Below are 15,584 nucleotides of genomic sequence, written 5' to 3' on the forward strand. Positions count from 1 at the left end.
GAAATAAGAAATAAGCACCAGCCCAGCGGCCGGGCCCTCATTTTAGGAGTTAATGTTCGAGAGAACAAAGGGACAGGGGGGAGGTTTTACAGATGTTGAACAGTTAATACATCAGTTGATTGAAATTATTTAATTCTTCTTTTATTTCTTTCTGTCCTTATTATTATTTGTTACCAACATGTTGCTGTTTTCCTAACAAAGAGACTTCTTTCTCTCTTCCTCTCTTCATCTATTCTGTCTCGTTCTTCCGCACTGCAAATCATCTTTCTTTTTTCTTTTTTCCTCTTTGCACCCTAGGCAAATGATTGATATCAAAAGTGCTGCGTAGCAGGGTATCTTGGTATAAAATCCATCCCTTGGTAGTAGAAATAAAACAAGAAAAAAGAGAAACCTCATCAATGCCATGGTTGCCTCGTCGGTACTATAGAAGAAAACAGAAGACGGAGCCTATCGCATGCTAAATAAATCAAGAAAGGGCACATTGTCTCAAATCTCCAAAAGAATAGGATCATGAGACTGCGCGTTGGATCGAATTCGGTTCGACCAGTCTACGGGCGGTGGCTGCTTGACTCGGCTAAAGGGGGAGGTAGTCCTTTGGGTTCTCAAAGTCAGAGTCATCATCGTCGCCCTCGAGAAACTCGGCCACTTCGTCCGAGTCGACGTCGTCTGAATCAACCGATTCATCTTCGCTCGAGACGTCCTCTGCCTCGTCGCGCTGCTTGGCCTGGTTGCGGAGGACGCTTGCCCTCTCACGATGGAGCAGCTTACATCCCCTGGTTTTACAGATACCGGTGTTGCTGAAGTCTGGGCATTCAAAGACGTGGCGATCGGTGCAATCTGCACCCTTGTCACAGTAACCGCAGAATCCAAATGCCGCACACACGGGGGCACTTGGGGAGGCATTGGAGTGAGTAAAGGGACAGTCAGGCCGGGAGCATTGCCCCTTGGCATAGTGCAAGCAGTTCGGGACACGTTCTGGAGTAAGCTCATGGGAGAGGTCGCATGCCTCGCCATTGGGACACTTGCCGTCTTTCAAGAAATCTTTGCAGAGGGCCACCTTGTCAGGGTCGTGAATGTATCGGCAGCTTGGGCCTTTCGGACAAGAACCTAAGAGAAAAGGCAAGTTAGTGGTTAGCGTCCCTCCCATCTATGTCGCTGCCTCGTAGAGCTTTAGGATGTTTCGTCGTCGTAGGTGTAAGAAAAAAAGTAACATTTACCGGTCGTGGAAAAGATTTTGCACCGTTGATCGAGTTTTTTGACCGCACCGGATCGACTGCATATGTTAGCGCCACAATCATCCCTGGGAGTTGAACATACCGATGGTCTCTAACTATCCTCTGTGCGACAAGGTTTCCAGTCTTGGTACGATGGAACTTGACACCAGCAATGACTGTCAATTTTGGCGTCATGGCAGGGGAGGCGGGATCGTCTGAAAGTCTCTCGTGAGTAATAGTGAGAAGAAGATGACGGATAGTGACGCATGACTCACCAGGAGCTTTTACAAGCTTCTTTCCTCCGTCTAGAACGCGGAAGCGAATGCCGTTGACCGATATTTCATTCAATCCTGTCGAGTTAGCGCTCATGCTCGTACCCGCAACCCCAACAACTCCCGCTTGATGGCGAAGGTAGTCGCCAAATCGTTTCTTTTCTCGAAGGCGTCGCTCTTTGAGATTTCGCTGTCGCGTCTCTTCGATAGCTTTAGCCCGATTCTGGCTGTCCTTTTCGTATATACTAGCGTTTATGAGTTGGCGGTGGCGGTCGTTTTTGGATACCCAGCCCGAGGTTGTGGGAGCGGGACTGGGCGCGGCCGAGCTGGAAGCTGATCCAGAGGCAGATCCTGAAGCATTAAGATGCAGAGTCCTGTGGCGGTGGGTGGCGGCTGGCCGGCTGCTATACCCTCTGCTGGGATATGGTGCGCCTGCTTGGCGATAGACATTTCCTTTGGCAGCGTCAGTTTCGTCATCGTCTGAACGTGTTGACACTATACGAACCTCGATGGCGATGTGGGTGATGCGATGGTGGCACAGACTGGTAGCCGGCTTGCTGGTTCTTGTGTCGGTTGATCTGGCCTAGAATAAGGTAGTGAGCACTATGAAGTCATCGCGGGACAGCTGATGGTCTTACCAGCGAGCTGGCCGATGCGCGCCAGAAGCTCCTTGTCCTCTTCTGACATGGTGGGGATGGGAGATTTCGGTCGCAAGCTGTGTGTTTGATTCAGTGTAAAATCTCTGAGAAAAGGCACTGGATTTTCGTATGTTTTGGCAGTGATTTGCAGCTCAAACAAGAAGCAGGTGAAATTATGTTGGGTCAAGGAAATGCAAGGCTACCGAGTTGCCTGTGGGCAGATTAGTCTCGAAAAGTGGCGAGCAAGATTAGTCATCAACGCGCTCACGTCTTTGCAGTGCGAGGCTGAGTAAAGTAACAAGCCAGCCATTCATCACTTTGCGAATTGCCCAAGCAAGCAGCCGCTTATCCTGTATATCGCCTGTGCCTATTCTCACCATCGACATATCATTGCTGCACAATCCGATTCTATTCTCTGCACATCCCAGCCATGGCTTCTTGGGAGCTGCTGGACGAAAAGGGCGAGTCGGAACTTCACAAAAGCCGTCTTCTCAACGTTGAGGAAAAGCCGTTCAAACGCATCACCAAGCGATTGTCTTCCATCTCTGCGATTGTCTCTAGCGCTATTCAATCCGATACCGCAAGCCAAAATGGAGGCCAGACCTCGAGCAGTGCTCAGCTACAGGAAGACCTAACGTTCGATTTCGCCGCCTTTGATAGCAGCATTGCTCGCTTCCAATTCCTTCATGATGCAAACGAGCGAGAGCGAGAGCGATACGAAGCAGACAAGCAGCGCATCCTTGCAGAATGCCAGGCCGCCCGAGAAAACAATGCGCGCCTGCGAGAGCAGTTGGAAGACGCAAAGGCGACTCTGGCACGACGGAAGAAGTTTGACGAGCTGGCGGAGAAGATATTGTCTAATCGCCTGCTACGGCCACGCGAAGACCAGTTCGCTGCTCTAGAGAAGCTAGAAGAGGAATGCAAGGAGCTGGAGCGGGAAAGCGAAACATACAGCGGAACATGGAAAGAGCGGAGAGATCAATTCAACAGAATCATGGAGGAGGGCATGTTGCTAAGACGGCAGATCAGGGACGAAAAGGAAGAAGTAGACAGGAGAGAAGGCATGAACGAAGGCGGGGAGGAAGAAGTGGAGGAGCAGCGTGGTGGCCAGACACCAGGTATCGAGCCAAGCAATACTGGGACACCGCGTCCAGATGGCGACGGAACACTGCAAGAGACGCCTCAACCAGCAATATCGGTGGACGGACCGACACCGTCAGCAGGCTCACCCCGGCCGGATCGACTGCAGCTTCTATCTACAGATGCCGGAACAACTTCAAGATTAGGGAGCAGGGCTTCGACGAGAGAATTATCACAACCTCCGCTACGAGATGACGATTCGGGCACCGAGACTGGAGAAGACGTTGAGATGGACGATTCAAGGGTTGAAAGGGATGAGGAAGAGGGCGAAGAAGATGAAGACGACGACAAATCGGGCGCAAGAAATGATGATAAGATGGAGGTTGATAATTAGATTGGGCTGTCTGCATAGCATTGCTTTTATTTAAAAAAACGACGGATAGGATCGTTGTACAATTAGGATACCCGAATTGAAATCCCCCCAAAAGGGGATGGAATACCATTGTTGGGTATCCGGTGATGTGGACCACCGCTGTGTATTATTGTGTATTGTGTATTATATCGTACGTAAACTCTTTTTTTTTTCTTTCTCCCTAATCATCCATCTCTCTTTAAGCATCCTCCGTCTTGGCCTTCTCCAGCGCCGCCTTTGCATTCGCCAATTCCTCAGCCGAGGCACTCCCAGTCTTTTCTTCGGACGCGACAAGATCCTCCAGCTTCTCGACGGCCTGGTTGATCCGGTCTCTCAGAGGCTTGAACACGGCTCTCGTCTGCTCGACAACCATTTTCTAAAGAGTAGAAACACATCAGTTCCCTCAAATCTTGGTACCAGAATACATCATGCTTCAGCGTATAGAGATTTGTACATACGTGCTGCTTCAAGATGTACGTCGCATTGCCATCTTCATCGTCCTGCCCGCTCTTAATCTTTTCCTCTTGGGCTTTAGCTTCAGCCTCTTGTGCCAGCAGCTCCTTGTGATATGACGCTTCTTCTTTCAGGAGGCGGTTGACGGCGCCCGTCGCGATGACCAGAGGAGAAGGAGAAGGCATTTTGGGGATTGCTTCTTTGGAGAGAGTCGGGAAAGGGGGAGGCTGTCGAGGTCGGGAGGAGATGGTCTGAGGAAAAGAAGCAAAAGATACGACGGACCTGAGCTTTATAGGTCAATAGCAAAGGGTTTGTTGTCTGGGATAATCTGGGTTGCCTGTTGCAAGACTGCGGTAAAGCAGGTGCCTAGCAGGTAGACGGTTTGAATCCCTGCGTGGGGTTCCTGGATCCATGGCGGGGCAGCTCAGCTACAGTAATAGCACATCACCAAAAACTTCACTTTGCCGATTAGAACAGACAGACATTTGCATAAGCAGCACGTTGAATTGCCACAACTAGGCGGCACTACATATTCAATACTACTTTTATTCTTTCAAAGTAGACAACGTCAAATCATAAGCAACCACATTCAAAGCACTGTAATTCCTCCAAAGTCCGTCTTCACGGCAAGCTCATACATCACATTGATGACTTCCTTGAATAATAGCCAATCCTCCCAAACACCTTTTCTAAACAGCTAATCAACACACAGAATAAAGAAGAAAAAGTTGTCCTGTTTCGACATCCAAGGCTCGAATTGTCATTTTCCCCTCCTTCCTTTATCCAGAGCAGAGAACCTCCAAGGTTACATGGTATCTCCCAAACGCCTGCAACTCCGCCGTGGGCGATTCGAACAAAAACAAAAAAAGACCAGTTGCCCAAGATGCACAGCATTGTAGTTTTTTTTTACATGCACAAAATTTTTGTCATTTTTCCCAGTGATTGTTAAGCAGTCTATGCTTCGACAGCAACTGCCGCAACGCTCACGGGAGCAACGGACTCAGGTTGGTCTTGGTTCGAAATCTCGCCGCCAGCTTCCCGCTCAGCCCAGGCACCCCAAAGGCCTCGCTTTCCTCGTACTTTGATAGGGTCACCGAGACCGGAGCTCTGTTCAACCTTGATGGCATCCTTGGTTGCAAGGACCAGACATTCGAAGAACATCTTGGTAGCTTCAGCCTTGGTGGTCTGCTTCTCGGGCAGTAGGTTTTGGAAGACAACCGCCGACTTCTTCCTCTTGTCGGCATCATTGGCGGCCTCGGAGCCAAACAGGTCTCGCAGGATGTGAACGGCATGCTTGGTACCAACAGACACGGGGCCGCTGTCGGCAGGGTGAACGAGGGGCAAGGTCGTATCTTCGAATGCGGGCATAGGGCTGCTTCTGTCGCCTCCATCCGCATGATCATCGTCAAAGTGAGCCGCGCTTTCGTCGGCGGGAATTTCGAGAATGGTGCCGTCAGCTCCCACGCTCTGGTTTCCGAAGGCGTTTCCGTCGAGAGTGAAATCGGTATCATCTCCCAGTTCCAGACGAGGAGACTTGATGCCCAGCTCGCTCTCCACATCGGCAACGCCAGAGTCACGCTTGCGCTTCAGGTCGTTCGCACCACGCACCATGTCCAATGACAGCATACCACGAAGTTCAGGTGCCCATCCCGTGCTTCGACCTTCCATCATGATGGAAGACACAAAGCCGCCCGTCTTCTGCATTTCTGCCAGAGCCAGTAGTAAAGGATCGCGAGGGAGGTATGTAGCTGGCTTGGTAATGTTTTCTCTGTGTGCCTGCTGCTGCTTGATGTGAGTGCTGGACAGCGCAATTTCCTCATCCGGCATCATGACGCGCTGCTTTCTAGCGCGTTGTGTAGGTCGCTTAACGGGGGAATCTTCCGCGTCATCTTGGGGTTCGTAAAGATCTGTGTGGCCGTGGCGAGAATACTCCTCTTCAATCTCCTTGGCAAACTGATCATCAATGTCTGACAGAGGAGACTCCGAAATTCTCTCTCGATTAATGTCGAGAGCAGCCAGGCCAGGGACGGCGGACTGGTCGTCAGGGTTGAACTGGAAATCATCATCGCCCATCTGGATATCGCCCTCATCGTCTGCAATCCTGACGCCGCCATCTAGATCCATGCGAGAGTCTTCGGGACCAGCGCCTTCCTTGGATCGGGGCATAATGTCAAGCTCGCTGAACACATCGTCCTCAATTGATCGGGCAGCGGGGGCATCTCGACCCATTTCAATGCTGTGGCTAGGGCCACCATCCATGTCGAGACCAAAGTCGAGCTCGAGCTCAAGGTCATCCATGGGCGCAAGCGCGTCCTCATCCAGCGTCATGCCGCCCTGAAGATACTGGCTGTTGTCGAAATCCTCCTGCAAATTGATGTCTCGAGTGTTGCTGACGCGTCCCTTCCTACCGACTTGCGTGGATGACACATCCTCGACTTGCGAAAGCAGCCATGAAGCATCAGGCGGGGGAGGCAATTCGAGGTTGTCGTACGGCGTGATGCGATCGGGCAGAAGCAAGGCCTCGCGATTGGTAACCTGAAGGTTGGCAGCCAGATCGTTGTTTCCACTAGATCGGAAAGCCTAGCAAGTAATTGTTGTTAGCATGACATGTAACTGCAACGTAACAGTGAAAGAAGGCAACAGCCACCCACCATTTTAATCTTCATCATAGCTTCATTACAATCATCTAGCAAGTATCGTGTTTTGCGCTGGTATATCCTGACGACACCGAGCAGGAGTTGGCCGCTGAGACGCAGGGCCATGGGCGCCTGGTTCGGCGTGATGATGGCCTCGACACTGTCCGTGACATTGGACTGCAAGATGTGATTCTTGGAGAGCTTGCGCTCGAGGTTGGCCGACAGCCAGACACGGGCAAGCGGCCCGGTCTTCTGGAGGAGCGTCTCCGAGTAGAACATGGTGGTGCGCGAATGAGTCGCACTGGTGGTAGTGGTGGTACTGGAGCAAGTCGAAGTGGGTTGTGGATGTGAATGTGATTGCGAATATGCAAAAGCTCACTCAGCCAGTGAAAACGGTGCAGGGACACGAGCTTGGAGCAAGAGTGGAGGTGAGTAAACACGGAACAAGGGGCGCGTGTTTTGGCGGATAAACAAGTCGCCTAAACCGTGTTTGGGCCTGGCTCACGCGCGATGGCAGCCGCGCAAACTCATCAAGTCAAAGAAATCCAGTCGCCTAGGGCAAGTCTGCTGAATCGCACGAAACGGAGCGGCGAGGGCGAGGCGACGGGGGTGGCGATGGGAAGTGCAAAAATGGCGAGGGAAAGCAAATGGGTTGTGTGAAACTCTCAGGTTGGCGAGGGGAGACGCTTCGGCCAAGCTGCCGTAAATTGCGTGGCTGGGAGGAGTGGCTGGTACTTCGTACCATGTACCTTGTTGTTCCATTTTCGGTGGTGTCCGGAGGTGGAACATTAACTTTTCCGGCGTTAGAGTGGAGGTTTCCGCCCGTCGGAAGTCGGTGGGCCAATGGCTTGCCTGATTTGGCCGTTGAATTGCTGCCCTCTGAGGCTTGTGGTAAGTTGTCCGTTTGTAGCTTAAAGTTCGCCTGTAGTACAAGGAGTAGAAGATATCAAAGCAGTGTGGGAAATATGTGAAAAGTTCGAACTATTTATTATAATAGGTATATATTTAATTCTGTAGCATATCATTCCGTCGTCTTATGAGAACTCGGGGCGACCAAGCAAGCATGCTGACATTGTCATCGTATTATACTCGTACATTAGCCAATGACCTACTAAGGCATTCATTCACATGTTGGTGTGACGGAACATTATATCAATGCCTCCTATAACGTGCCTCTTCAAAAGTCCTACTACAACCCGCTATTGTTGATAGACTTCCATGCTGTGTGGTAGCAATACCCGGGCTTGTCTGCTGATGCCAAGAGCCTCAAAGTCCTTCTGTGCTCCCTGCATCTCGTTCTAAGATCACTGCTGCCACGACATCCCATCTCTGGCACATGCCGTTTTGTATTCCGGCACCCGCAGCTGGACGTCTGCACGCTTCAGGCATTGGGTAATCTATCTTTAGTCACAGAGCCATGTGCATAATGTTACCCAGCCATGCCTGACTCTACTTTTTGATGCTACAAGTCTCTCGTTACCCCTAGTGGTGTTACTACCGGTATTCTATTTCCATAAAGAGCGGCGGGTTCTTCCAGGTCCAGCTCCTCGAATAGGCTTAATCTAATATCCAATTTCTCCATAGCAGGAGACTTGACTAGCGGAGAATTGTCGTTGGAGGGACACATTGACTTAAAGAATGTTATAGTACATGGCTATGAGGCAATTAACTGAATCAATTGAATAGAAACTACCAAGCATTGCTCATGGCTGGCATGCCCACGCACGAGTAACTATACTTGGGTAATCGATATAAGAGAAAACGTACTGTACAAGGTAGCCCGGCTATATTAACTTCTGGCGCAAAGTCGGAGAGTTCAAGGATACAAGGCCCGTAAGAGATAGGCCGCGTTGTCCACCCAGTTTAGCCGCGGTGCCGCTAAGCCCAACCACAGCGTTACTTGGCGCCGCCAGTACCTGCAGCCCCCCTGTAGCGCTCCTTGTTCCCCAGTCCAGTGGCGAGGCTAGCGCATCCATTCCACTGGAGCCTTGGAAGACCACCTTTCCATGCAATTTCCATGATCCCAATTGCTGATGCTTCACCGGTCTGTACGTTGGCCTCTTCATCAGGGGATGAGGATCGTGACCGCCAGTGGCCGCTGCAAGACGAAGATCCGGATCACCCACGCAGCGCCCTCTTGCGATTTCGAAGACGCATGCGCGACCAACGACTCTCTGCGAATTCCATCTCTGCCTCCCCCATGATATCTGGCCCTTGATATCAGCTTGGCGGTTGACTCTCCGGCCCCCCTTTTCCATCTTCGACGTCATCTCGAAAACCCAAAATGCAGCTGCCGTGGGCTGGGCAGGGCTCTGGCAATGAGTCCCTGCTGCCAGTGGCTGGCGTGCCCATCATCACCGGAGATGCGGCCGATTCGTCGCGGCCGGGCAGATCAGAGTCAAGGCCAGGACATGCCCGGTCACCATCGGCGCATGCGCTGGTAAGCCTGGAGATTTCCATCCATTGACACAAGCGCAAATTGCTAACTTGATGAAAGGGAGTGGCCAAGGAGTATTCCTCCATGACCCCCAGCGAAGCCGCCGCGCAACTACGAACCTCGCTTACTTACGGCCTCACGCCCAACGAAGCCTTGAAACGACTCAGCGAATACGGACCCAATGAGATCCCCCACGAGGAACCAGAACCGCTTTGGCTTCGGTTCTTGAAGCAATTTCAGGAACCATTGATTGTACTCTTGCTAGTATCCGCGGGAATGTCGCTGCTCTTGGGCAACATGGATGATGCCATCAGTATCACCGTGGCGGTAACCATTGTCGTTTCCGTGGGGTTCGTCCAGGAGTATCGATCGGAGAAATCTATCGAGGCTCTCAACCACCTAGTACCGAATCATGCACACCTTGTACGAGGCTCGCCGAGCAAGTCTTCTAGTCTACCGAAAGCCCCCAGCTGGCCCCCCAATGTCAACGGCCTTCAAGACCCCGCCGACAGCTCTGGTTTAATCACACCAATCGAAGATATCCTGGATGCGACTTCGTTCAAAGTCTCGGCTTCTCAGCTTGTGCCCGGAGACTTGGTCTTATTTACTACTGGCGATCGTATTCCGGCCGAGATTCGAGTTACCAAGGCGGCCGACCTGACCATTGACGTCTCTAACCTCACTGGTGAAACAAAACCCAAAAGGATAACAACCGAATCGCAATACCACGGATTAAATCAAGGCTTCAATCAATTTCACAAGCAGTCATCCCTTGCCCCAGAAGCACCCACAAGTGCTGCTGAGCTTGACAGCACCGCTAAGAACGTTGCGTACATGGGCACATTGGTAAAATCTGGACACGGCCAAGGAATTGTTTTCGCAACTGGCGGGAATACTCATTTCGGATCGATTGCTTCAAGCGTTTCTGGGACAGAAAACCCTAGGTCACCTTTGCAGTTGTCCATGGATGACCTTGGCTCACAGCTGAGCAAAGCATCATTTGTCGTCATCGGATTGATTTCTCTTGTTGGTTGGCTGCAGGGGAAGAAATTGCTGGAAATATTCACCATTTCTATTTCCTTGGCTGTTGCAGCCATCCCGGAAGGTTTACCCATCATTGTCACCGTTACTCTAGCTCTTGGTGTGCATCGGATGGCCAAGCATCATGCCATCGTGCGCTGGATGCCCAAAGTTGAAACCCTTGGCTCTGTCAATGTAGTGTGCACTGACAAGACCGGTAAGTCCTCTTTCCATGCCGCTCGTGAATCCTAGGTGCACTGGATGCTGACCTCGGCGGAAATAGGCACACTGACAACTAATCATATGACTACCGTCGAAATGTGGTGCTTTGGAGAGGACGGCTCGTTCAACGTAGCTTCAGACGCCGAGGTTGAAGAATTCAAACCGACGCCAGCTGCCCTACATATCCTACGAATCGGAAATATTGCAAACAATGCACGACTATCCAAGAATTACACCGAGAGTAGCGGTGCCACGAGTGCCGTCTTGTCCTCAACAATGGGTCGTGAAGAGGCATCTACTTTTACTCGCTGGGTTGGCCAACCAACGGATGTAGCTATGCTCGACTTACTTGACAAGTTCAAGGAACACGATGTACGAGACTCCGTGGGCCCTCGCATTACAGAAGTACCCTTCAGCTCGGAGAGGAAGTGGATGGGGGTTACTGTTGGAAGCGAAAGAGAGTATGCATACATGAAGGGGTCAATCGAGAAGGTTCTCGCCGCTTGCGACACGTATATGGAAAAAGACGGACGAGAGATTGTACTCGACAATGCGCGACGCCAAGAGGCCATGGCAGCCGCCGATGCCATGGCGTCTAAAGGGCTTCGAGTGCTTGCTTTTGCTAGCGGCCCAGTGCCCAGATCCTCAAGAGCGCGCTCATCAGCAACTGACACACGAAGCAACACACCCGCCGATGGTGCGTCCAGCCCGGTCATTCCTCTGGGCTCTGATGATACCTACAAGGGACTCGCATTTGCTGGCTTGGTTGGTATGAGGGACCCCCCTAGGCCTGGCGTAGAACGCTCCATCCGACGACTGATGCGAGGCGGCGTCAGAGTCATCATGATTACCGGTGATGCAGAGACTACGGCGCTTGCGATTGGTAGACAGCTAGGAATGAATGTCGCTATTCCTAGCGCTCATTTGCCAGGCCAGAATGCAGTCAAGGCTGTCTTGAGAGGAGATGAGATTGACAGGATGTCGGATGGGGATCTCGCCGAAGCGATGCAGCACACTACTATTTTCGCCAGAACTAATCCGGACCACAAGATGAAGATTATCCGCGCTCTCCAATCCCGGGGAGACATTGTAGCAATGACGGGCGATGGTGTAAACGATGCGCCTGCCCTCAAGAAAGCCGATATTGGTATTGCAATGGGACGTCACGGAACCGATGTTGCTAAAGAGGCAGCGGACATGATTTTGACCGACGATGATTTCTCCACCATTCTACGGGCCATTGAAGAAGGCAAGGGAATATTCAACAACATTCAAAACTTCCTCACATTCCAGCTTAGCACGAGTGCGGCAAGTTTGGCCCTGGTATTTGTCTGCACATGTTTCGGGTTCAAGAGCCCCTTGAATGCCATGCAGATTCTCTGGATTAGTAAGATTTCCCATTCAATTGCTCGTTCTATCAAGGAGGTGTTTGACTAACATGAGAGCAGATATTATTATGGATGGTCCTCCTGCTCAGTCTCTCGGCGTCGAAAGCGTTGACCCAGATGTCATGAACAGGCCACCAAGAAAGCGCAATGATGCAGTTCTCACGAACAAACTCATCCAGCGAGTTTTAACCTCAGCTGCCATCATCATGGTCGGCACTATGCTCACGTACCGGCGACAGATGGCCGACGGCGTCGTCACCCGCCGGGACACTACCATGACCTTCACTTGTTTCGTCTTCTTTGACATGTTTAACGCTCTTAGCTGCCGCTCTGAATCAAAATCGGTGCTGCGTGGCGAGGTGGGGCTATTTTCGAATAACTTATTTAACTGGGCAGTTTCTCTGTCAATTGTCGGTCAACTGCTTGTCATCTACCTTCCATGGCTTCAAGAAGTTTTCCAGACAGAGGCCCTTGGGCTGGGTGATTTGTTCCGGCTCGTCATTCTTTGCAGCACGGTGTTTTGGGCAGATGAATTACGAAAGTATCTGAAGTACGGGCGGCGGCGTTTGGGCGGCGGGTATAGCCAAGCGGTATAAAAAGAGTGCATGGTATGGGAAAAGAGAAGTAAAAAAGGGACGGGTTGGGGCTTCAAGAGGATTGTGATATAGGACGAGAGGCGACTTATAAGGGGAATAGAGTAGATCCCCTATATACCTATACATAGTTAGCAGATACGTATTCTTGCATAGCATTGTCGCATTGGACTTTCGATAAATGGTGGAACAGAAAATAATTAATGAGGAGTATTTACTTAAAATATCCATCGATACCTAAGAATTGAAGAACGTAACCTGGTATTGGCCTTGCTGTTACTCGTCTTAGTGGAACCAAGCGGTAGTGACGCGGAGAACCCCAATTTCAGGCCTTCTGAGGGTAAAAGACACAATTGATGAGGATTGAAGCTAATTTCATATAAGACGCTCAATTTTTTTTTTTTTAATTTTTTTGTTTATTCTGTTTAATATGAATGATTCGTCCGTCAATTTCACTTGATTTCAAGCATCAAGTTCAGGAGCAGCAAAAGCAAGTAGAAGTCCCAAGTTAGCCCCTCCACCACAGCCCCCCATATCGTGCAGCAACACCGGTAGTAGCCTATCTGTCACCAGAACACCACCAACAAGCTTCAACCTCCCAATCCGCCAGCTGGTGACCTCGGGCGGTGCAGCGACTCTAATTCGCCTCGAAGACGCTTGCCAGGGGCAGCTATGCGCCTCCTCGATACTCGTTCTCAGCGCCAATGTCAGCCTCTAACGGCGTCCTTCGCGGCGGCAGCCATGCTGTAGCAGCGTCAGCCGTCCAAAATGCCACCACCGAGGCCGAGATACGCGCAACGCTTGCCGCCCTCCACGAACGCGAAGCAGCCATAACCGCGAGGCTCGATGCGCTCCTCGAGTCGCAGGCCGACCTGTCGCGGGATCTAGGCAGGTTGGACCTCTTGCGAGCCGGGCTGGGCGCTCAGGTGATTGCGGCTCGATCTATTAGCAACGACATGCTCTCGACGGCAGCAGACACGGCCGGGCGGCTCAGCAATAGGGTCAAGGAGCTGGATCTGGAAAAGAGCCGCGTCGAGGACACGCTGGGCGTCGTGGAGCAGGTGGCCGAGCTCAAGGCGTGCGTCAATGGCGTGGTTGGATCCATGGGGGCGCCGCAGGACTGGGAGGCGGCGGCGGCGTACATTGCCCGCGCAAGCAAGATCCCAGAGGCCATTACCAAGGGGGCCTTTGCCGCCAACATTGTGCCCAGCGTCGAGGTGCCTGATGCGCCCTGGGTCACGCTGGAAACGGCCAAGGAGAGCCTGTGCGGCCTCTTCCTGCGGGAGTTTGACAAGGCGGCGTCTGAAGGCGATGGCGCCAAAGTGACGAGGTTCTTCAAGCTGTTTCCTCTCATTGGGAGAGCTGAGGTTGGACTGGATGTCTACGGAAAATACGTGTGCCAGGGTGTCGCGGGTACGGCTCGAGCCACTCTCAAGGACGGCATGGCGGGCCAGAATCGCAAGGAGGGCATCATCTACGCCAACTCCCTGACGAGGCTCTTCCAGCACATTGCACAGATTGTCGAGGGCCACGGAGGGCTCGTCGAGAGACACTACGGCGCGGGAAAGATGGTCCGCGTTATCGAGCGCATCCAGATGGAGGCAGATGTTCAGGGAGGCATCATTCTCGACACATGGGGCGACGAGCGCGGAGTCGACAAGAAGCTGACAGACGTCAAGAGCTATCCTTTCTCATTTCTGGTCCAGAGCTTCTTACCACAGCCTCCTCGAGGGGGTATCCCCAGGATGAACTCACCTGCGTCAGGCATGGGCAACAATCCTCGTAGCAGCGAGGACGAGGGAGTCAACATGAAGGAGGTCGATGGTCTGCTGCATGAGATCTCCGTCATGCTTGCGCAGTGGTCATTCTACACTCGATTTATCTCAGCAAAGTCCATGGTATGTACAACCTGAGAATATTATCTTCTCCTGCTTGACTTTCTCTCTCTAACCACAAATTTTTTTTCTCGCACAGGACACAACAGATCAAGATGCGCCTCTGAGACTGGCAGAACTACTTGTCAAATCAAAACTATACGGCAAGGTGTCTTCTAAACTAATATCACCCTATAATGTCATGTCGACCTTTTTCTTCCGTCGATCCGTTGAGAAGGCATTCCAGCTTGATGAGTACCCCAGCGGCCTGTCTTTGAGTTTGAATAAGCCAATAGAGGGCAACACTCCCTACATAATACTCGCGGTTGACGATGTTATGTATATTGTCAATGCCGTGCTTCAGAGGTGCTTATCCACCTCGCAGAAGGATGTTGTTACTTCCGTCGTTCCATCGGTCAGTCGGGTCCTTACCGGCGACTTTGTGGGCATGATACAGCGCAAGATGCGCGACGAGTCTTACCCCAAGGCGGCTATACAAGGAGGTTTCCCGCCGGAGGAGAAGATTATACAATTCATTGTTCTCATCAACAGCTTGGACATGGCCAACGAATATCTGGTTAGAATTATCCACGGCCGCATTGGCTCCCCGGATGGACCAGCACAGCAAAAAGAAGAAATTGAGGCCCAGCTAAAACAAGCATTCCCATTCGAACGCGATGTGGTGGCTGTTGTGGGCGCGCTGCGCGCACTAGAGACGGCGTTCATTGGAAAGACAACAGAACTGCTTAATGAAGCAATTCAGGTCTTGTTTAATCAAGTGGTCAAGCTACGGCTAAGACCGGTCCTCAGCGACACATTCCGCGACGCTGATTACACGCTGACTGAGCAAGACATGGCGGAAATTGCCCAGGAGAATGACGAAGCAGAAGGAGTTATGCTGGACCAAGTCTCACGTCGCTTCGAACACGGGTGGGATCAACTGATGAAGGCTATTGGCCGACTCCTGACGCCGGGCACATTCAGCACCCTTATGGACATGACAGCGCGCTACCTGTCTCGAATTCTGGAGAAGAGGATCCTTGGCTACGGTGGAAAGACGAGCGCATACGGTGCAATTCGCATGGAAAGAGATTTCAACGCCATAGTGGACGTCGTCTCGCGAGGCAACTATAGCGTCAAGGAGGTGTTCAGCAGGGTGACACAACTGCTCATGGTTGCGAACATGGAGGACGAGGAATGGGATGAAATAGTTGCTCAGGACGGAGAGGACGGCATCGACTGGGTCCTGACGGAAGACGAAAAGCGAAGAGCGAGGAGTTTGGTGAGAGGTTAAAGAAAGAAAAAGGGCGTTTTGTAGTATAAGAGCCAGATGTATGGTAGTGAT

At 51.6% G+C, this 15,584-nt stretch overlaps 6 protein-coding genes across 6 annotated transcripts; 3 read left to right on the plus strand and 3 right to left on the minus strand.

The window, feature by feature from the left end:
• Positions 1–574: 574 nt before the first annotated feature.
• On the minus strand, positions 575–2,173 carry T069G_07049 (uncharacterized protein; the record flags this gene model as incomplete). The annotated part of the gene is made up of 6 exons (XM_056174259.1): positions 575–1,107; positions 1,218–1,273; positions 1,318–1,429; positions 1,490–1,918; positions 1,992–2,069; positions 2,125–2,173. 6 exons carry the CDS (start codon positions 2,171–2,173, stop codon positions 575–577), a joined length of 1,257 nt encoding a protein of 418 aa, XP_056027838.1.
• A 381-nt stretch (positions 2,174–2,554) lies between these two features.
• T069G_07050 (tho complex subunit 7 domain-containing protein) lies at positions 2,555–3,598 on the plus strand (the record flags this gene model as incomplete). The annotated part of the gene is made up of 1 exon (XM_056174260.1): positions 2,555–3,598. The coding sequence occupies one exon, from the start codon at positions 2,555–2,557 to the stop codon at positions 3,596–3,598; it is 1,044 nt and encodes a 347-aa protein (XP_056027839.1).
• Positions 3,599–3,815: 217 nt separating this feature from the next.
• Positions 3,816–4,254, minus strand: T069G_07051 (tubulin binding cofactor A domain-containing protein; the record flags this gene model as incomplete). Its single annotated transcript, XM_056174261.1, has 2 exons — positions 3,816–3,992; positions 4,075–4,254. The coding sequence occupies 2 exons, from the start codon at positions 4,252–4,254 to the stop codon at positions 3,816–3,818; spliced, it is 357 nt and encodes a 118-aa protein (XP_056027840.1).
• Positions 4,255–5,023: 769 nt separating this feature from the next.
• On the minus strand, positions 5,024–6,984 carry T069G_07052 (conserved region of rad21 / rec8 like protein domain-containing protein; the record flags this gene model as incomplete). Its single annotated transcript, XM_056174262.1, has 2 exons — positions 5,024–6,649; positions 6,721–6,984. The coding sequence occupies 2 exons, from the start codon at positions 6,982–6,984 to the stop codon at positions 5,024–5,026; spliced, it is 1,890 nt and encodes a 629-aa protein (XP_056027841.1).
• A 2,005-nt stretch (positions 6,985–8,989) lies between these two features.
• T069G_07053 (e1-E2 ATPase domain-containing protein) lies at positions 8,990–12,368 on the plus strand (the record flags this gene model as incomplete). The annotated part of the gene is made up of 5 exons (XM_056174263.1): positions 8,990–9,145; positions 9,203–9,827; positions 9,885–10,379; positions 10,446–11,771; positions 11,833–12,368. The coding sequence occupies 5 exons, from the start codon at positions 8,990–8,992 to the stop codon at positions 12,366–12,368; spliced, it is 3,138 nt and encodes a 1,045-aa protein (XP_056027842.1).
• Positions 12,369–13,069: 701 nt separating this feature from the next.
• Positions 13,070–15,533, plus strand: T069G_07054 (COG4 transport protein domain-containing protein; the record flags this gene model as incomplete). Its single annotated transcript, XM_056174264.1, has 2 exons — positions 13,070–14,263; positions 14,340–15,533. The coding sequence occupies 2 exons, from the start codon at positions 13,070–13,072 to the stop codon at positions 15,531–15,533; spliced, it is 2,388 nt and encodes a 795-aa protein (XP_056027843.1).
• Between the last annotated feature and the right edge of the window lie 51 nt (positions 15,534–15,584).

Source organism: Trichoderma breve, chromosome 4 (assembly GCF_028502605.1).
Source record: "Trichoderma breve strain T069 chromosome 4, whole genome shotgun sequence".
NCBI classification, from domain to species: domain Eukaryota; kingdom Fungi; phylum Ascomycota; class Sordariomycetes; order Hypocreales; family Hypocreaceae; genus Trichoderma; species Trichoderma breve.